The sequence below is a fragment of the Opisthocomus hoazin genome, chromosome 4 (genome assembly GCF_030867145.1).
Source record: "Opisthocomus hoazin isolate bOpiHoa1 chromosome 4, bOpiHoa1.hap1, whole genome shotgun sequence".
NCBI classification, from domain to species: Eukaryota; Metazoa; Chordata; class Aves; order Opisthocomiformes; family Opisthocomidae; genus Opisthocomus; species Opisthocomus hoazin.
Window position 1 is genome coordinate 17397531 of NC_134417.1, and position 21288 is coordinate 17418818.

A 21288-nucleotide genomic window follows, 5' to 3' on the forward strand; every position below is an offset into this window, starting at 1 on the left:
GTGAATCCTGAACCCTGCCGTCGCTGGTTGTTAGAGTGGGACGCGCTCTGCCCGTGCAGCTCGTGGAGAGCGGGCAAGTGACGGGTTTCGATGCGTCTTCTAGAATCGCTTTTGGCTGCAAAGGCAGCACGCTCCGTTGCTCCGTTGTGTTTGTTTGAAGGTGGCCTCCTCTCCTTGTCCTCTGGTGGGAAACAGAGGGTGACCCCTCCAACTCGTGGTGCCGACCCGTGGTGGCCGCTCCTTGAGGGAACTGCGGAGGGAGGGCAAGCCTGGGGGAACAGTGCATCCCTCCACTTCCCAGGAGACCGCACATGCCCTCGGACTCTTGCTCTGACACCTTTATCGAGCCACGGCAATTAAATCACGGCTTTTAACCTTGCGGTTGCTCTGGTTTGGGAGGTTTTTATCTGCTGCTCCGCACAGGCGCTGTACGAAGCAGGCTTGAGCCGTGGCCCGTGCTGGGTAGCAGGTGCTGTGCCGTCCCCGGAGGAAGCCCCAGCCCGCTGCTGCGACACGGCGGCCCGCTGTTCCCCCACCACCGCCCTTCCCCCGCCGCTGGCCGCCGGTCCGGGCGCGGAGCCCCTGGGCGGGGGTGGACGGGGACGGACCCGTTTCGAGCCGGAACGGAGGTTCCGGGCGCGGTTTCCCGGGGCGCGGCCGGTCCCTTCCTGCAGGCCCCGGCCCGAGACGCAGCGGCCCCGCCCGCCGCCCCGTTGGCGTTGGCGGGAGCGGGGCGGGGCTGGGCCGGGCCGGGCTGCGCGGGCGGCCGGCGGCGGAAGGTAGGGGGGAGCGGGGCTCCGGGGGGGCTGGCACCGGGGCGCGGCGGCTGGAGGCGGCTCGGGGGGGGGACACCCCTCCTCCAGTGGGCCCGGGCGCGGCGGGGGGCTCTGGGCGGCGGGGTCGTGGGCGCTTGGCTTCGGGCGGGGGCGGTGTCTGCTGGGGGGGCCCGGGGCTCTGCTCACCCCCGGCGAGGCCTGGGGAGAGGAGGCGGCAGCGGAGGCTTTGGGGGGGGTTTTGGGGTGCCCCCCCCAGGCCACGGAGCGTGGGGGTTCTGGGGGACACACCACGCCCCTCCCCCCCCACCCAGGGGGACACAGCCGAGGCCTGGGGGGAGAGGAGAACAGCGAGGCGGCGGCCCTGGATGCGGAGAGGGCAGGGGTGACCCAGCTGCTGCGCGGGCAGGCGTCCTCCCTGCCCCCGTTCTGTGCCCGCCAGAGCCCCGGCTGCGCTCGGTGAGGGTTGTGTCGTGGAAGCCTGCAGGGATTCCGAGAGCGGCGAAGCCCTCGCTGGCTGTGGAGGGAGGCGCAGGGCGCTGCGGGTGGCCTTCCCTCCCGGGTCCCCACCCGGGGTCCCTGGCCTGCGGCTGGCGAAGGCTGGGGTGGTCGGGAGGAGGTGCAGGTGGGGTTCCATCTGCAAGGCCTGAGGGCAGCCACCGTATTGGCTTCTGAAACTCGGATGGCAAATATCCACGTTTTATTTCCTACAGAAATTCCCTGTATGTACAGAATTATTAAAATTCGTGACTTGGAAGTTTCTTGGTCCAAGATCTGGATTGTAGTTGTCTTGAAATTACTGTGAGGTGAGCCACAAACAATAATTTTTGAAGCAAGCGTTTAGTATTGATTTGTAGACCTGCTGAAGGAGGTCCCCTCCTGAAGTCTCAGTGGGCTCAGTTGTTGAGCTCTGAGAACGAAACATGCTGCAACGCAGCACAGAAGTCGGGACAGAACACCCACTCATCCCTATACTTCATTGTCCCTGGGCAGGCTCCTCTGATATTCTGCGTCAACCTGACTCTTGCTGCTTTGCCTGCCACAGCAGAGACTTTGTCTCACACCAGGACGCTCGGTGCTTCGGGGCTGTGGCGTACCCATGAGGGCCGTGAATTCACCCAGAAGGTCTTGCCAGCAGTTTGTTTCTTTCTGTGTGAGTGTTTCATAGCAGCGCTGCCCAGGTGGTCACGCTGTACTGCTTTCAGTCGCAGTGGTGTTAGAATTGTCTTGAGCCATTTGGGACTTTGTTGGTGAAAAGGAGCATCTTTTCATCGATTGCAGGACACGGATACCAGATCTTCAGCGTGCTGGGGCTCTGCTTGAGGAAACGTTACCAGCCTGCCTGGAGCAGCGGGGGCTGCAAGGCTTGGGGGGTTGATTTAGCCGGTATAGCGAAGGTCTGGGTGCTGGTGGACCAGTGCGTGGCACTGCCTGAACTGGAATCCCTTTTGTACATCCGTGTGGCTACTAACGCGCTGCGGGACAGCTGCTTCTGCCCAGCCGGAGCAGCTGAAGCAGCCTCTGCTCTGAGTGTAGACAGGCCTCTGCCTGGCAGATCCTGCAGTAACCTTCATGGGGGCTTGAGGGCTTAGATGGTCTAGATAGAGAGGTGCTGTCTGTGGGGAGAGTCGCGGTCTTCTGTGGAGATGAGCAGGCTGGGTCGCACCCGTCCGTGCTTGGTTTTTAAGCAGATGCTGTCAGTCTGGAGATCAGGGCAGAGCTGGGCCTGGCAAGCCTGGGCTGGGCGTGAAGTTGCCTTGGAGATTGGGCAAGATTTTTAAGCACGGATTGAAGAGAGATCCTGATCTGTCCCAGTAATTATGTGACAGGTTAACCCTCATCTCGTAAACAGGCTTTCATCAGTTTCTCGAGAAGTCTGTGACGAGCGTTCTGTCATTAACCTCTGCTGAGTCTTTGTGTCTACAACAGATCTCTACAGGGACGCACACCAGTAAGGTTAATTGTAAACTGGGGGTTGGAGGTAGGGGAGAACGGCGGGAAAAGGATGCTCTTCTCCCCATGACTGAGGAACGCAGGGTCGCTTTGGTACTTTACAGCCTGGCAGGGGATTTATCTGAAGCGACAGAACTGCTTCCTTTTCCCTGAGACTCTCGCTTGTGTACAGTTCATGTGTCAAGGCAATTCTCCTCTGCAGACAGCTGGCAGAGCGCAAAGTTTAGTGGTATTCGCCTGCAGATGAGTCAGCAGAAGAGAAATAGCTTGCTCCTGTGAAGTGGAATGATCTTGTAGGCAAAGCAGCACATGTCAGTCACATCTGACCGTGCCAGCGCCTGCCAAGTTCAGAGGGACGACAGGGAGCCTGGGAGCTGTGGGTGCCAGAGGGGCCTTGCTGGTCCCGTGTGCCAGCCTTGCACTGACTCGGATCCCTAGTGGGGAACATAGCAGCTTTGGGCTGGAGCTCTTACCGAGTTGTTGCAGTAAGCTCTTGTTTTGCACAGGCTTCGAGTTTAAGTAACAGGATTTGTTGAAAAGCACTGGAAGGGGCAGAAGAAATCCTGTGACTGCCTGTAGATCTGCAGATAATATTCTTCAAGAAATTCCTCGGGACACCAAAACACGAAGAATGCAGAGGGGCCAGGTACTCATGCCATTGGTATGCTTAGGGCACAGAAATATCTGATCCACTTGCAGTGTAGTGTGAGGCGGGCAGTGCTCCAACAACACCAAGGCTAAACAAAACATCGGTACTGTCCAGGAAGATGCAGACAGCGAGATAAGGCTTTGGCTAAGCAAGAAGATTTGCTGCGCCTGTTCTGACCTTCTCCATCTGCCGGAGGTGTTAACTTTGGTGTTGTGGTTAAATTCCAGCTTGGGTGATGGTGTAGTTAACTCACACTAAGGGAGAAGTTTTAAATTCCTTCCCTGCCTATACTTTTTTTCTTTGTGGTGATCAATGCTTACCCTTCTTCCCTCCCAGAAGTGGCTGCGTTTCAGTGGGAGATGACTTTGAGTTTTGTAATATTACTTTCAGCAACGTTCTGGGTGATTTCTGAAGGCTGTTACTGCCACAGTTTAAAGAAAATTCCTGTATCTGCCTTCGACTGTTTCCCTTCCTTCATTCAATATCTGCACTTGGGAACTAAGAGAAGTGATTCCCTGATGGGGAAAGAACTCTTCTCCCATCTGGCAGTCAGCAGCTCCTCGCAGAGCCCGTACAAATCTCTCACTCTCTCTCTCTGTGAGCTAGCTGGCCGGTGATGCAAAGCGCTTCTTTGATACAGAGCGTGCACCAAAAAAAGAAGTTTCAGAAGCAAAGACTGGAGTGTTTTGTAAGGTGGCGCAGAGACTGTGATTTGCCCATGGCTTTCCCAAATGGGGCACTTCCTAACTTTGCTCCTGGTGAGCAGTTGCTCATATTCTCAGTAATGCAGGAGGGTGATGCCTTAGACAAAACAGAACAATGCTAATATTTAACAGCAGGGGACTTTCTTGTGGTTATGCCTAGGTTTTTGTCTTGGAGTTTTTCAGAATGAGCTTTGAGAGCTATCTTCTCTTCCCCCTGCCCTATCTGCTGCAAAGGTAATTCATTTTAGAACAGTCCGTGTTTTATGTATTGGGGGAAGCAAAGCTGTGTGCTCGTGTTAAGCTCAGCTACGGATACTGGATGCTGTTGTTAGTAAGGAGTTGGTTGGGATGCTATTTCAGTCATTTGGGTCAAAACGAAGCATTCTGAGATCAGTAGCTTTATCGCAGAAAGGTATGGTTTGTTTTTAAAAACAGCGTGTTCCCAGTTTTTAATGAAGAAGAGTTTGGTGCTGGGAGGATTTCCCAGAAGCGCAGTAGCCACAGGATAGAGGTTTTAAAGCTCTGGAGAGAGGTAAAATTATTGTTTAATTTCTGCATTAATTTGAGTCATTAGCAGAGCTGCATCACTCATGAGGTGCCCAGCCCAGTCACCTGGGCACTGCACAGGCTCCTTCAGCAGCACCTAACGTGTAACGTTGGAGCAGATAGAGCGTGTTTACGGCGTCGGTGAAGCTGGTTTCTCCCTTCGTACATCAGGTACAGCCGCTACTGCTGCGGGGTGGCTGGTGCTGTCTGACCACTGCTGCTGCTTCAAGGCAAAGCAAATCCATTTGCTTAAGCTATTGTTTGCCATCATCTGACTACATATTCCCTGAGAAGTGGAAAAGTGAGTTAAGGTGGAGGAAGGCGGATGGTGAGGTGTACGAGGGGTCGGAAGAAGCTGTTGGCGATTTCTCCTGGGCTCGGACAGTGCTGCTGTGCATCAGGGTGAAGCGCGGCGTTGCCCTGTGCTGTGGCCTGCAGTTCTTTGGCTGGCCGTCAGCTCCACCCCAGCGGCAGGACGCTGGCGATAACTCAGCAGAGAGTGCACTTGTGCGCAGAGAAGTCTGTTTGCTCTGATGGGCCAAGCGGACTTGGGGAGGGCTGTACCTGCTGGTGCGTGGAGGCTGCTGCGTCCGTACTTCAGCACTGAAGCCTCTGCCCATGCTTTATAACGTTTTGCTGGGCAGCGGCTCAGAATGGCTGTGTTCAGCACATTAACGGGCCTTTGAATTCCCACTGAAGGGAAGGAAAGCGAGTGATCAGAGACCCGCAGATGACTTGAAGCACAGTGGAATTATTTTGACCAAATAACAAGAAAATCTGCTGCTGTTTCCGTGAACGCTGGGGTTACTTGAACCAGAGACGGAGGTCTGCTGCCTTTTGTGAGCTGGATCGTTTCTGCTAGGGCGATGGTGGTGAAGTAGATAACTGGTACGGAGTGTGTTTGCAAGCTGGCACCTTGCAAGACTAAGAATTACTTGTGTCATACCCTGCATCTTCACAGAGGCACTCTGGAAGCTGCTGCATTTATAGCACAGATCTTGCCTGAAAGTTAATTGTTTGCTCAAGTGTTTGAAGAGTTGGAGCTCAGGGCTGCAAACTCTTTTTGCCTGAGATTGGTTTTGCGCACTCCCATATGTTTGCTTGTTGTTTGGAAGTAGTAAATTAATTACTGAAATGAGGGAAACTGGGCAAACTTGTCTCACAGGCATTGCGGAGTGAGTGCAGGATGTCTCATGTGGTTCTGAAATGTCCTTGCAGCTGCTCTTCACTGTCACTTTTGTCTTCTCCCCAATATTTTTTTGGGTCCCTACTCAGCTAAGATTATTTTTTCCTGTTCTCAGTGCATTGTGTTAGGTCTGGCAGAGCAGTCTGCGGTACCCATATGCGTGTAGCCCAGAGCCAGTTCAGCTGTGTTTGGCCCTGATGCCGTTCGTCAGGTCTCATCTTGTTGATGCTGGGTCGGGAGAGCAGTATGTTCGCGTGTTATTAATCTGTGTTTGACTCCTTACTTTGGAACATTCCTTAACTTGGAGTCATTAGTGCCTGAGTGAGTCCAATCACTAAAACTGCTTCTTAACAGCTCTTTCACAAAGCCCATGTTTCTTGGTTTTTGAACAGCAGAGCTTGGCCCGGCAGCCCTTCCTGAGGACAATCCCAGCTTCTCCTGAGCAGGAACGCTGGGCAGAGACCCTCTGCCAAGGGGAGGGGTGGTGTTCCAAGGGGCATCTGCCCGTTGTCACACTCGCACTTGCCCCATCTAACGTGTTCCAGCACACCCACTGCACATGGGTGGGGAGACATTTCGAATTCCACACGGCTCTTATTATTAGGGTGTTGAGGCATGCACATAAGCATCATTCCTGGGCAGAGGGATCATGCTGCTCTCAGAAACGGTGGGTCAGAAGTGCTATTTGCTGCACTGGAGAGCTGCACACTTCAAGTTAGCAAAAGAGATAATGCTGCTCCATAGTTACAAACTTTGCAAATCTAGCACCCATTTCTAACTCCTGCAGCAGCTGATGAGGGGATGTTTGCTGCCATGCCTTTCCCTGAGTCCCTAGCTTTGCTCAGCTCTGTGAAGTGCTGGGCTTCCTAATGCTACAGGGCCCTTTTGGGAAGGGACCGGTGACTCCAGATCAAAAGCAAGGATAGCTTACTTCCAGGTAGCTGTCACGATTTCTGTCCCAGTCTGGTAGTCTGTATGTCTGTCTGTTTACCACAGCAGCGATTCAACTGAACCACCACTAATTACAACCTGGTACATAAAGTGCCAGCAGTAAGTGTGCCCTAATGTGGTGTCAGCAGCTGCTTTGCTGTTGGCTGAGTCACCACTGCAGTGGGGACAAGGGACGAGAGGGGAGCATGGTGGCAGACATCCCAAGGTGAGCTGTCCCCACTGGGGAGCTGCAGCTTGGGCTTGCGCAAACAGCAAAGCAAACAACAAGCCAGCTGGTTATTTAAGCTATGACCATGGCTTGTACCCCTTCCCTCACCCTTGTTCCTCTGCTTAAACCTGCTCCTTCCTCTCTTCAGGATTGTACAGGGATGCAGCACACCCCACCACCTGTCTTGGTGGGTGATGGGGGGCGTGCAGAAAGGTAGAAGAGCGTTTGCATTCATCAAAATGAGAGCTGGGGGAGGGCTGAATGCGGATTGGGCATGCCTTAATCCTTAGGTTGCTTTTCAGATGCTAAAATAGCATAATTAGCCTTGTAGTAAGGATTTATAACTTGCATTGCAACTCTTGTTCAAGTTTCTCTCCAGGCAGCTGACTGCTGCACGCTTCTCTGCAGAAGAGCTCCGAGTTGTATTAAACGATTCAGTATTCCCACCAGGCACTGTTTGTCAAGCCTTGGCAGCTGGTGCCAAATACAACTGGCTAAGCCCCTTGTTAGGTGGCTGTGCCTTTGCGCTGACCTTCTGTACGCTGTGCCTGCTGTTGACTGATTCTGCTTTGGAAGAGCTGAGAAATATATACTTTTTTTTTTTTTTTTCTTGCTTGCTTTTATTCCCCTCTGCTTCATTTTGTTCCAGTTCTTACTGGACGTGCTTGGCAAGATGGAGCCGCCAACCTCCTCCAGGCTCAATTCCCGAAAGAGAAGAAAAGATGGATCTGGCCCCAATGGGGCCACAGAGCTGGATGGAATCCCTCCAAAAATGTGCCGACGCTCATTTGTAAGTAAGCAGAGATAGGAGCTGTAGGTGCCTGTGAGACTGGGCCGTAACAGCAGAAAGATAAATGTGATGGCTTTTCTGTGGACACAGAAAACAAGGGGGGGGCGGAGAAGCAAATGACAGTTGCTGCCCTTCTTGCAAAGCCAGTTTAAAATCTTCCTGTGTTCATACTAATAACATACTTACAACGTGGGCTTAAATTAGGTCTGAGGCAAGCATCACTAAGCTGCTTTTGTGGTGTGTCCAGCTTGTTCGTATCACTAAAGATGTACCTGAACAGGCATGCATGTAGATACCCGTGGAGAAGTAAGCATTCGTTTCCCACAGGTGGGTTTGCTTAAGTGACCCAGTGGGAGGGAGGAATACTCCAAACAAGCATGTAACAACTCATGCATCTAACAGAAAGTGGTTGTGTTCAAATCAGGGAGCTGCAGGAGGGTCTGAAGTCTGTAAGCACCTGCAGAAGGAAGCTATTGAATCCGTGCTCTGAAACACTGGGAAGGTGACTGTTCGTTTGATTCTCCTGCTCGTTTATGTTGCTGATACTTCAGGAGTATTCATTTGAGAGGGAAAAAAAAATTCCTCCTTATGGATCAGCCTTGGGACAGCTGTAACAAACTAGTGGAGTCTCTTCTCAAGGGAGAAAATTAACTGTGCCAGTTAATGCCAGTGTGAAGAGCTGACTTTAACTTGTCCTTGCCACAGTATTGCAATGATGGGCTTTTTACATTTCTTCTCTGCCCTGTTCCTGGAGCTGTCTTGCATATCACCTGTGCTGTAGTTGCTCTTTCCTTATCTCTGTCAAATGCCAGCTACCATCCCTGCCACGTCATATTGGGGTCATAGTCCTTGGCAAAATACCGTGATGAGTTGCAGCTTTCTCCTTTGGTAACAACGTTGTGCTCTTCAGGAGCTCTTCAGTCCTGTCCCAGGGCATTGGACAGATGGTAAGGAAGTAAGAGCAGCACCAGCAGTGAGAACTGGGGAGGCAAGCTTGGGGAATGGAGGCTTGAGCTGTTCCGTGTCTTATCTTACAGAACCTTAATATCCTTGATCGTGGTTAAAACCCACCCTGTCCCTCTTAAAGACCTCACGTATTTCGGTAAGGAAAGAGAATTGTGCAGGTTAATCCATGGGAATCACTTGCTTTTCAAGTTGGTGTCTGTCCTGTGTTAGAAATAAAGCATTTGTCTATGAACAGCACAAGACAAATAACACCTAGCCACTTCCTGAACTTCCTGGCTGTTCTTCAGCCACAGGGCTAAAGCAGACGTCCTGATGAAAGATTTGGTTTTTTCTTCCTTTTGTGAAAGATTTATTTATTGTAGCAAGAGTAATAGTGTTGCCTGACTGTGACATTACCTTGAAGCTTTTACTGCTCCCAGCTAAACAACTGGCTGGCAGAGCGTTCCCCTAAAGCAGCAGGGCTCAACAGCAGATGGTAGTACCAAGCCTGCTGACGCACAAGCCTGTTGTACTGTGCACATCACATTGAGTCCTGACCCTCGTAGGCACTGCAGAGGAAGGGTAAGACTGTGGCAGGAGCTTTTGAGGGCATTTCTCTGTGATCTTCTGAGAATTTTGATAGGTTTTAGTACTCTTATTCCTAGTTTCGTATCAGGTATGTGACAACCAAATTGCGAAGAATCTGGTTTTATTCTCAAGTCCCAGATATGATGGCAGTGATGAAAAGAGAGACCTGCAGGCCTTAACCTGACAGTAAGGATCCTGGTAGAGGAGGTGGTGGGTGAAACGTGGGTACTGGAGCCTTGGTAGGTTAAAGGAGATTTTAGGCAGGATAGGTTTGCTTGAATGTCCTGGTCAGTGGTTGCTTTCCTGTGCGCTTCACTTTGAGAGCTCTAATAAGGAATGACAATAGCAATAATAACAGTGGTCTTTCTGGTTGCAGTGGTGCTGGGCACCGTGGCAGGATGCTGCAATGGGACAGAGAGCCAGAGAGGAAACCGCTGATTAGCTTTTTGCAGCTTGAAGGTATCACAGTGATCATCTGCAAGCTTGTTTCCTAGTCTTCTGACTGAGGAAAGAGACGTCCATTGCTGGCCCACACCTTCTGGCTAGAAGGAAATTGAGCTATTTGTTCTGTTATGGGAAGGGCAGATGTTTTGTTCCCATTCTGAGGAGACCAGAAATGATACCTGGACTTCAGCTGCTGATTAAACATACTGATGTGGTCAAGCTAGCAGATTAGAGGTGTTTTCCTGCAGCCATTGGAGATACTGTGCCGCAGGTTGAGGTCAGTTCTCACAGTGTATGGCTCGTAAAGGGGTGACGATACACACGTACCCTGGGAATATGTGCTGCTGTTGGTATTGCTCTTCTGCTTGTTCATATACTCAAATTGAGGAGCTGTTACAATTTGTACGTCACAGCACAAACACTCAGGCACAGCAGAGGGATGATCTTGCCTGGGTAGGCATAGCTGGGGCTGCGACAGTGAGGTTTGATGAAGCTTGGCTTGTGCTGCTGTGAACTGCTGTTTGTCAAAAGTCTGTTTTTACCAGCTGCACATCTAAGCCTCCAGTTTTCTTGGGTCCAGTATGACTACCACCTTCTTAACTTTTCTCTCTCTCTTCCTCTCTAAACTCAGAGTAATCACCCTGCAGGGTTGTTTTGAGGTTTAACACTAATTAGTCTTTCGGTGCATGTGTTTGAGTCGTGCGGAGACAGTGAGTCACTCCGTGACTGGGACACTGCAGTCACAGTGCTGCCGCTACGTAATGCCCTCACCTTTGCATTCTCACAGCTAATCTTCTCTGGTGGTTTAGGGACTGAGAGAACCGGCTCCATTTTCAGATGAAGTGGAAATCGATTACAGCAAGCCATACATCAGGGTAACATACGAAGAAGCGATGAGAGGGACCCCTTGTAAGTAAAACAACAGACGGGAAGGGTTGTATGAATGTTGGCTGGGGAGGGATGGGTATGGTTTTAATATCTCTGAGACCGAACCAACCTTGTGTGTCAGACCAGGTTTGCAGTCAATGACTTAGTTAATGCTTTGATGATAAGATGACTGTTCCCATGTGAAAATGGGCCTGTCATTACAACTGAAGTTGGAGCTTGTGTGTGTGAAGAGCTGTACCTTCACCAGTAGGAGTATTTGAAGCAAGTGGATATTTGTGTTTTAGCTCTTCCTGTGCCACTGACAGCTATAAAGTAGTATCAGAATTAAACATTTTTCTGTACTTTGTCTGAGGCAGCTTAAAGTTAAGCACTTTAAGTTACCTCTTCTGAAACTTGAAATGGGCAAGTAAAACCAACATACGCCTTTGCCCAGAATGTCCCATTCTAGCCTGGATTCGAATTAAAGTCACATTAAACACAGTAGGCCAGCCCCACAACAAGAACATGTCCTTTTATTCTCAAAACCAGGCAGGAGAAACGCTGTTCTCTTTGCAAGTCCAAAGGGGAGGCAGAGGCAGGACAGACTCCTGAAGGATGGCTGCCCTCTTTTGCCAGAGCGTGTAGCCAGTGCTGTCTTACTCAGCCTCTCTGGTACGGAAACCGAGACAATAAAACTGCTTCACTTCTACCTACCTGGCTGCTGCCGAGAGATGAGCCAGCTCAGATTGAGACCTGGCAGTGGTTTCCTGCAGGAGGTTCTGGAAATCCGATGCTTTTCACAGTCCCCATTAATTCTCCAGCTGAAAGTCTCCGGAGCCTACACAAAGGTCACTGATTTCAACAGTGATGGCTTTCCTGCCTGCTAAGACTAAAATACACTGCATGCTTCCTTGTTGCTTTTTATTTCTGTGCTCAGGAACTGTAGCTGCTGCAGGTACGGAGGAAACGAGAAGGATATCCCAGCCAATTTCCAGAACACAATTGCACTTTAATAAAGGCCTGCCAAGACCAGCCCTCTTCTGGCATACAGAAAGCTCTTGCAGTCTCAGATCTCCCAATCCTTGGCTCTCAAGAGCCTCCTGGCATCTTCAGACTGAGGTGGATTTGCTGAAAAGTGATTGTAAGAGTCTGTCCTCAAACTGACTCCTCTACTTAGCTGGAATTTAACAACCCTAGCTTTGCATCAACTCCTCTTGCTACTTCCCAGGCTTTGTCTCTTAAGTACCTTCAGGGCCCTGCCCCGACCCTTGGGGTTGGTGCAGCTTTGGTGTGTCTCTGCTCGCACTGCTCCTCTGAGTGAGTCTGCCTGAATTGGGCTCGAGAGCAGCAGGCCATTCCCAGGTGTGTTGGATACCAAGAATATGTGGCTTTCTGTTACCGGGTCCTGTATAGTCCCAGGAGACCCGAAGTCAGGGAGCCTCCTGCTATTATGTGGCAGTGCCAGACTACGTCACTTTACCTCTGTGCTGGCCTCAAAGAGAAGAGCTACATTTTCCTCTGGCAGAGGTGGCCTGAGGAAAGTTTTGTTCCAGCTGGGTTTTTCGACACAGCCACACACTTCATGGAAAGGGCCAATGATGCTGATGGGGAATCAGAACAGTCTAGTCCCTCAGCCAGGCTGGTAGCTGCGGCAGTGGGCTGCAGAGGAGGAGCCTCAAAAGGTCTGGAGATGTTGTCCTGGCTGACAGGGGGAAATAGGGCACCTATGAAACATTTTGGCCAGTTCTCCTCTGGTAGCTCACTGCTGTGCAAAGTTAGTGCTGCATTTGGATTTCCACAGGAGGGAGATGTCCAGGGTTTGCTTTCCCCTTGGTCTCCCTTCATCTTGTTTTGGTGGATATGAGGTAGGTTTTGAGCCTGTCTTTGAACATGGTTGCATTTCAGCTCCGTGCACTGCTGCGTTTGTTTCCACGGGGGAAGGCAGAGAGCCAACCATTTCTCTTCACAAATCTTTCCTGGCTGTGGCTCTGCATTCTGCCAGTTTTCTGCAACACCCTCGTGAGTTTTAGAAGGTCCCAAATGCAGACATGAGCAGCAGCTGCTTCTCCAGGAAGGCATCTTCACAAATGTGTCTCTGTCTCTTTGGCACAGTGGATCGCCCTGTCAGAGTTTATGCCGATGGAATATTTGACTTGTTTCACTCCGGACATGCCCGGGCCTTGATGCAGGCGAAGAACCTTTTCCCAAACACATACCTCATTGTTGGAGGTAAGGAGTGACCTTGTTGACTTTGGCTGTTGCAGTACAGCTTACCTCCGTCCGTGGTTGTGCATACAGATGGCATAGCAGGGGTTTTGTCTTCATGGCCTTAGTAGCTCTCACTGCATCCCAAATGTTCTTGAAGTTTACTGCAATATATTGAGAGTTAGTATGTCTGCAGAAAGATGTCCTGTATCAAATGAGTGCTTGAGGAAGAGATTTCTGATCAGGCTGTTCTAATTTAACCCCTCTATTTTGAGACAGATACAGGTGAGTTGCATGTCTGAGTGTCAAAATATGTTAGGGCCAGTTGAGGATCTGCCGCTTGAACGAGACAGTTAACGAATGAGGAGCAGTCCCTCCGTGGCTGGTTGAGCTTTGTGTCACCTGTATTGCCCTGCACGTCGCGCCCCCACTCCAGCTCTCTGCTGGGAGTTGCTTATGGTAAATCCCAAATGGGTTCCGCTACGAGTGTGGGGAGAACGGCAGTTCCATGGGCATGGTGCCTGGCCACATGGAAGTCAGTGAGACCCCATTTCTGCAAACAGAAGTTCCCTGTTTTGTTTGTTAGGTTAAATGGTCTTGAGATGATGCCAGGAATATCCTGTTGACTGCCTGAGAAGATCTAGCAGAGGCGTTTCAGCCAGGCATCCTTCAAGAATATAACGGGGAAGAAGAAACCCTTTCTTCTGGCTGCTGTAATACGCTGGCCTCTGTCCACACAGTGCCTCTGCGCCTGTGTCTTCACCCACCTTCAAGACGTGTCAGGCTGTGCACGTTGTCTGTCAGGAGGTGACCTCTGATCAGGCTGCATAATGATGTTAAATATCAGAGCTGAGAACACCTTTTAATTAGTTTTCTGAACTACCGTTAGCTTCCTGAAGCAAAGCAAAACTGATCCTGCAGTAGGGCCATCGTAACGTCTTTTGTGGTTTGTTTCCTTGTCACAGTCACTGCTGAGGGTATTTTTGTAGTGGTAGTTCTGTATTTTTTGTGTGTGCTGCAGTAGTTTGGGGGAGGGGAAGGGAAGGAGGAGAGCTACAATAGTTGCTCCAACCTACAAAACGCTCTGAGCTTAGACATCTTGCAGTCAAAAAGACATCCCCACATACATCAGACAGGACAATAACTTCAGGTCAAACTATTAACATGTTAATGTAGCGAGGTGTGTAACCGTGCTGTCTAACTGGTGAGGAGGCGGAGGGCAGTGATCTGCTCCCCTTGCACCAGGAACCGAGAGACAAGAGGCCACAGCCCCAGTGGACATAAGCTCCAAGCTGGGAGCAGTCTCACCCGCTCTTTATCATCTGTTTGTCTACAACATAAATACATCTAATACCAGTGAGACTGGTAATGCCTTGGTTTACTTTTGAGTCTGATAACCAAATAAAACTTCCTCCTTCTCAGTGTCTTACACTGCAGATTATGAAGAGTTGTTCATTTACTTTCCCATAGAACATAATAATTAAACTAACTTGATTTGCTGTGAACTCACCTTTTGTTTTAATACAGCTTTCCAAGGACTAGACTGTGGTATGGCACTTTGTGAAACAAGGAGCATAGGGAATGTGGGTTTTTTTCATGGGCTTTAGTTTCCAAGCCTGAGACTTTCATAGGTTCATGAGCAGGTTTCTGCCTGATGGAGCCGCAGGTGCCATTTCATACAGAAGAGTTGTCTTCTGTATTGGCTGGTTTTCTTGGTAATCATTGTAGGCTCTGGAAATCTTGAGGGCCTGGGGTGCAGGTCCCTGGCTTGGGCAGAAAGACCCCATACAGGCTCCCTAGAATTGCTCAGGAGTTTGGTGCCTTGCACCACTTGCTGTTCCCGGTGCTTTGTGGCTGGAGGAGCTGGGTTTCAAAGTGCCAGCGCCAGCCTCCCTCGGCAGCGGGAACGGCCTGTCTTAGCAGCGGTGTGCGCAAGGTCCTGTTGCTGGAAAGCGTTGGGGTAAGTACCTCAGGCTCACTCTGCTCTGTGCCTCTTTCTTCAGTCTGCAGCGATGAGCTAACCCATAACTTCAAGGGCTTCACAGTCATGAATGAAAATGAGCGGTATGACGCTGTGCAGCACTGTCGCTATGTGGACGAAGTGGTGAGAAATGCGCCGTGGACGCTCACCCCCGAGTTCCTGGCAGAGCACAGGGTAATTTGTGACATCTGATCTGTTCTGAATTTTGATTAGCCCCTGTCTGTGCTTGCTATTTACAGCAAGAATTCGTCCATGGGGTGACCTCTGCCTGAGCAACCCATTTCTGCTGAAACTCCTTAAACATAGAATGAACTAGGTTATGGGAATCGAGTGGGTTTCTTGGGAAACTAGAAGCATTTGCTGAGCTCGCAGGTAATGTTAAAATAAGGTAGAGATTGCGATGGTGAAAAAGCCTGAGAGGGTTCTCGCTGTTTCAGGAGAAGTTGGTGCTGATTACAGACTGATGTGAAACACAGTAGGGAGAGGATAATGTGGGTTAAAAGGGTTTTCTGGAGGGCATCTGGTCCAGTTCCCTGCTTACAGCAGGAGCTGCTTAGGTCTACATCAGCTTCCCTGCAGCAGGAGACCAGACAAGCTCCCTTGTGAGTGTTCTATAAGTTGGTAAGATTAAGTGAAAGGAATCTCTTAACATCTGTTGAACTGCTTTGGGGGGTGAGGGAGTCTCCAGGCGAGTTTGCTTAGTTTTACCTTGTTGCCTTTAACAAGCCATTTCTCTGTGGAGCTTGAAACAGTTGTGTCCTTAGTCCCAGCCTTTTCTCTCTGGTGTGTGCTTACAATTGATGCGCAATTGCCAGTGAGAACTTGGGACTGTTCTGTGTTGCTTTTTAAGAGGAAAGTGTCTTGCTGTTCTCTGTCACGCCCCTGCGTGGAGGTGTTGAGCAAAAACTTACCATCCTTTGACAAAGACCTGCACGTTTGAGATAAAATGTTGACTGGCACTGCTTCCTTAATTTTCAGATTGATTTTGTTGCACACGATGACATCCCCTATTCTTCTGCTGGCAGCGATGATGTGTATAAGCATATAAAAGAAGCAGGTGGGTCTGGGTCAGATTCTCCAGGGCTTCCTGTCAAAGATCTGCTGTAGTTTCTCCTGTGCCCAGTACGGCAGGGTTACACCTGGAGCAGTGGCCCTCTGGGAACAAGCCAGGGCTGGAAGAATCCCAGCTTTTGGCCATACTTCTTAAGGCTAGGACTGTTACATGTCCCAGGCCAAGCATTGCCCAGCATTAATTCCTACTTCCAATCTAGTTATTCTAATTGAGCTAACATCCACCTTTTGTAAAAATACTGCGGTTTGGCTTACAGTTTCTCACAAATGGAGACTCTCACAAACTTAGCAAAGTGGCTCCTCTAGCTGTTTACTGTAGAACTCAGTGGGGGTGCAGCTTATTTAAATCTATGCAAACCCAGCCATCAGAGGTTGTTATACTTCTGCCCACTAATTTGTAGGACCCCTTGTCCTGTCCTTGTCACCACACTATTCTATATGCAGTGGATTGTAGTCAATGGTCTTTAAACTAGCTAAAAACAAGAGCTTTTCCTTAGAGGACATGGTATTTTGACGTGACTCATAGAATGCTTTGGGTTGGAAGGGACATTTGGAGGCCATCTAGCCCAACTCCCCTGCAGTGAGCAGGGACATCTTCAATTCAATCAGGTTGCTCAGAGCTCCGTGCAGCCTGGCCTTGAATGTTTCCAGGGATGGGGCCTCCACATGGCATTATGGCATGCTTTGGTCTTACTTGGGTCTTCCTCATAGTCCCAGAAGGGAAGACCCTGGTGTTGTGCATTCAAGGACAAAGACATGGCGGTGTGAGGACAGTTAGAAAATGAGCTCTTGACAGGAGAGATTGTTTCCTAATAGAGGTGGCAGCAGCTTTTTGCCGTGTGTCTTGCTACAGCTGTCCTGGGTCCTGTTCCCCACCTCTAGGCATGTTTGCGCCAACTCAGAGGACTGAGGGGATCTCAACGTCAGATATCATCACCCGGATTGTGCGGGACTACGATGTTTATGCCAGACGGAACCTGCAGCGGGGCTACACAGCTAAAGAGCTCAACGTCAGCTTCATAAATGTGAGTTGAAGCCTGTCTCACCACCAGCTGCATGAAGCAGAATCTTACACAGTGTGGAGATGTAGAGTACGGTCCTGCCGTGTGCCAGTAAAAGGCCAGTCTGCAGAGCTAAGCAGTTACACCAAACCAGTGTCCTTGGAGTAGAAACTAGATTACTTCTGCCCCTGAAACTGCCTCTGGGACCCACCCAGAGGAACTGGGGTTTTGCTAATACTGCTCCATTGTCAGATATGTCTTGGTGACATTTTACCTGTTGAAAGAGCTGGAGACAGGGTGTGTGGCAAAACGTGTGTCTTGAATTGAATGAAGCGTGGGTTGTTCTTGACAGCAGCTGCTGTTTCTCATCTCTCTCCTCTTCCCTCAGCCACCTTCTTAAGCTGGAGTTATTTGTTAGTATAAAATCTGATACTGTTCTCACAGTACTGTTCCCTTCCTGGAGCTGCAGGACCAGCAGTGCTTGGGTAGGAGAGAAGGACCATGCTCTGATCCTGTGCTGAGCAGCTCTAGCCCACAAGCAGAGTACATGGCAGAAAGCATTTCTGATGTTTGAAGTAAAGTAGTAAACGCTTTTTTTTTTTTTATCACCCAGATACTATGCATATTTTTTTAAATACAATCAAATACAGAAAAGAAACAGGAGAGGTAACGACTGCTTGGCCTCTCTTTGGCATGTAGCTCTCCCTCTGTTTAAAAACACCCAGCAAAAAGACTTGTGCTATCGTGATATGCAGAGACCTACAGCAGGTCACTCCCATCTAATCTGTATATTGTATAAATATTTCCCTCTTCTATGCGCTCCTATTAGATAGTGCTTATCTCTGGGTTTAGTCTTGCTCTGTGTACTGCGCCAGTGCCTGCCACAAAGCATCTCACAGTCCCACTGTGTCTGCCATTTAGTCTAGGGAAGAAGTGTCACTGAAGTGAAGGAGGAGTGTCACAAGACTAATGGAGATGCTGAGTCTTAAGCAGCAGTTCAGTGTAATACAGAGCAGAGGTGGTCGCCACTCAGATCTGGTGAGCTGTATTCCTATCCACCGCTTACTGTACAGGAGAAGAAATACCACCTCCAGGAGCGCGTGGATAAGGTGAAAAAAAGGGTGAAGGATGTAGAGGAGAAGTCAAAGGAATTTGTCCAGAAAGTGGAGGAGAAGAGCATTGATCTCATTCAGAAGTGGGAAGAGAAGTCCCGGGAGTTCATCGGCAATTTCCTGGAGATGTTTGGCCCAGAAGGCGCATTGGTAAGGAACCTCTCTGGGAAAAGGGGAAAGGGGATTTTGGAGAGTTCAGCAGTCATTGTAGGGCTTCTGGAGCCCACAGTCTGCAGAGCAGAGGTTTACGGTTTGTTGCAGTGCTCGGTGTGCTACCAGTCTCCAGATAAGTCGTCCCAGGCTTGGGCAGCCTGTTTACAGGGAGCCCTCACCCTTGCCAACTGGATAACACCAGTTATGGCTGTAGGGTGGAAAGCCCCCATGTCCCACAAGCTGGCCTGTAAGCTCCGGCTTGTGTCCTGCAGGCCACTGAGCAGCCGAGAGGTTGGCTGTCACTTTGTCACTGGCCTGGGATGAGTTGGAAGCTACTTGGTTTTGCCAGGCTCTCCTGTGCTGTAAATATCACAGGCACCTGATGTTAGAGGTGCTTGAAAATGGGTGATGATTACACTGCGTGGCTCCCAAAGCCTTGAGCGGTGGTCAGGCTTTTTCTACTCTTACATTGCATGAAACATTGAAGGGACACAACAACCCCAAATGCTGCGCAAGCTGTGAGTAGTGTCCATGTCTGTCGCTGTTTGAGCCATGCTAACTGTCTTCCTGCTTCCATCGTTAGAAACACATGCTGAAGGAGGGCAAGGGCCGGATGCTGCAGGCCATCAGCCCGAAGCAGAGTCCCAGCAGTAGCCCCACGCATGACCGCTCCCCGTCTCCCTCCTTCCGCTGGCCCTTTTCGACCAAGACTCCTCCTTCCTCGCCGGCCAACCGCTCCAGGAACAAGTCTGCAGTCACCTATGACATCAGTGAGGATGAAGAAGATTAAGCTACCAGCCAGGATTTGCTGCGAACCGCTAATCACCGAATCCTAAGTCCAGACCCACTGGGGAACTCTAAATGAGCGAGAGCGCCAAAGGAACAGGGCTGGCGGTGAGCACAGGGCCTTGGAGGCGCCCGTTGCTCTTAGCAAGGGCTGCTGCCTGGAAGCACAGTCAAACCTCCTCTCCCTTCTCCCCAAATCCCCTTTTTATTGTTTACGTTCTAGTGGTTTCCAGAGGGAAGAAGGTTTTTACATTTTAAGAAAATGCTCTTTCAAAGCTCAAAGAATAGCACTCAAGCGTGGCTTTTGTTTTGGTTTCTTTTCCCCTGCTAAACCTCCAGGCAAGAGGGAGAGTGGGAAGACCCATCTGTCTCTTCTTCCCTTCAGCTCCTCTGTCTTATTCCCCCCACCCCCAGGCAGTATCCGTGCCGCTGCCAAACGAAAGGCCCCCTCGGTTCCTCAACCAGCGTGACCTCGAGAGCACACAGGGAGCAGAGCGGTGGTGCACGGAGGCTTCTAGGAAAGACAGACATCTCCGCTGCGCTGGAGCCGACAGGAATCTGTCCGGCAGACCCTGTAGTGCTCCGCGCCTCTTTGCTGAGCTTCCCAGCGTGTCGCAGTGAGGACATGCTGGGAGGGCACTGCCGGCTGAGCACGCAGGAGTTGCACCCTGGAAGAAGTCGCAGCACCACAGAGTCGCACACCCGCGGCATTCGCGGCTCCAAGCGTGTGCCGGGGCTGCCGGGGAAAGGCCTTTCCAGCTGATCTGAACAAAACTTGAGCTAAGGTTCAGCCCTCCGCTGCTGTTGGAGAGAAGAGAGTGAATCTTCGCTTCGGGGCACTTGCTGTCTGCGTTTCCTTGAGTGTGTGAGAGCCCGGATAGGAAATGAATGTGTGTACTCCTTTGAGAAGTTCCCTGTCCCAGTCTCCGGTGTGTAGTGAGTTTTACTGTGTGTCCAAACAGCCCCTCAACACCGTGCTCTGTGCGTGTCTGTCTGTGTTTCAGTTGCTGCGCTCCAGGGGCTGGAGCAGTCCTTTACACTGGTGCCGTGAAGTCGCTGCTACGAGGACAAAGCGTGAATTCGTACAGCCCGTGTGCTGTCCGTGCCGGGGCGTGCAGCTGGACGATGAAGGGCACGTTTTACCCCAGTGAAGGGTCCCAGTCCCCTCTGACGGTTACCTGGCTTGCGCGATAAATGCACAAAGCTGTGCCCGCTTACTCCGCCCCTTGAAGTGGGCCGGAAGGAGCGTCAGAGAGCACTGCAGCTTTTTAAGTTTTTAAACATGTAACCTGCTCGTTGGAAACCACGGTCCAAGTCGTGCCTGCTGTTGTGTCTGTCATAAACACTGAGCTGTGTCGCTTGCAACTTCCCGCGGGCCGTTGCCCTCGCCGTGCTGCTTGCCCGTGTACAGAGCAGGTCGGGGCACTCTGTCCCAGCAGCCAGCACTGGAGGGACTGGGCTGTCTGCGGCATCGCTGGGAAGCTCCCGCTTGCTTTGCTGTTCGGGTTTGCCTGCGATATCCGTTGTCTCTGGGCTGACCTGCCTGCGTCCTGCTGTGATGCTGGGAGCAGAGGACAGCTCGGAGCCCGTCAGCAGCGCTGCAGGGCGGTCTGCAGAGCGGGGCATGGGGCTTGAGGAGCATCGGGTGCAAGGAGGCGAGTCGTCAGGTGCTGCGGCAGGCTCTGCGCGGTGCGACGCTTCCCAGGGCCGCAGGGGCCCTGTGGTAGGAGCAGGCTGCCGCTTCTTGCCAGCTTTCATCTTGCTGATCCTTTGTCACGCTGCTCAAAGGGCTTGACGGAGGCTCTGTGCTGCTGTTGAGGCCAGAGCCGGCATGGGAAAGGCTGTCCTGAGGATTCCTCATCTGCCTCTTCGGCCTCTCAGCAGAGACGTGCACAGTGCTGGGAGGGTGGCTGGCTGCTGTGGGTTTTAAGCTGTAAGGAGCAAATAACGGTCACTTGGTACAAGCCTGTTGTTAATCCCCTGGTGTATGGGTGGTAGAGCATTTACTTTATATCACCCACGTTCTCGCTTCCCTCATCCTCCCCACCTTCCCTTCCTCACCCTTCCCTCAGCGTGGGTGTTTTGTTGCTTTCCCGAGCCAGATCACAAAAGCCAAGCTGCTTTAAAGCCTTACTACTGTTTTAAACACAAGTTGTGCAGCAGTGTTGTGTAATTTTGGAGAACAATGGTGTTTTGGATGGTGGTTTGTTCTGCAGAGACCGTAACGTATTTCTTCATCTCTCTGCAAAACCTGGGTGCTTGGTAAGAAGCCAGCCACGCATTTACATGTCGCTGGGAAGAAGAGAGCTGTTTCTTGTAACCAATAATCCTTGCTTCCTCCTTGCACTTAAATTAAAATGGACACTCGAATCCCA

The 21288-nt window shown here is 50.9% G+C and overlaps 1 protein-coding gene across 3 annotated transcripts; it reads left to right on the top strand.

Annotated features, from left to right (window-relative positions):
- The first annotated feature begins 704 nt into the window (after positions 1-704).
- Positions 705-21288, top strand: PCYT1A (phosphate cytidylyltransferase 1A, choline). Of its 3 annotated transcripts, none has more exons than XR_012763651.1 (10): positions 705-779; positions 7620-7760; positions 10547-10646; positions 12717-12833; positions 14813-14964; positions 15769-15847; positions 16744-16886; positions 17936-18124; positions 18711-19803; positions 19918-21288. XR_012763651.1 is itself a non-coding variant. In XM_075418101.1 (9 exons), the coding sequence occupies exons 2-9, from the start codon at positions 7644-7646 to the stop codon at positions 18915-18917; spliced, it is 1104 nt and encodes a 367-aa protein (XP_075274216.1). In that variant the 5' UTR covers positions 705-779; positions 7620-7643; the 3' UTR covers positions 18918-21288. The 3 variants fall into 3 exon arrangements, 1 of the variants encoding a protein (XP_075274216.1); XR_012763652.1 differs by having other exon boundaries at positions 18711-19021; XM_075418101.1 differs by having other exon boundaries at positions 18711-21288.

Bases quoted from the DNA above. Each gene is read 5' to 3' on its own strand.
- PCYT1A (XM_075418101.1), top strand. From the start codon at position 7,644: ATGGAGCCGCCAACCTCCTCCAGGCTCAATTCCCGAAAGAGAAGAAAA. The intron at 7,761-10,546 runs GTAAGTAAGCAG...CTGGTGGTTTAG, and splicing joins AAATGTGCCGACGCTCATTT to GGACTGAGAGAACCGGCTCC. The intron at 10,647-12,716 runs GTAAGTAAAACA...TCTTTGGCACAG, and splicing joins AGCGATGAGAGGGACCCCTT to TGGATCGCCCTGTCAGAGTT.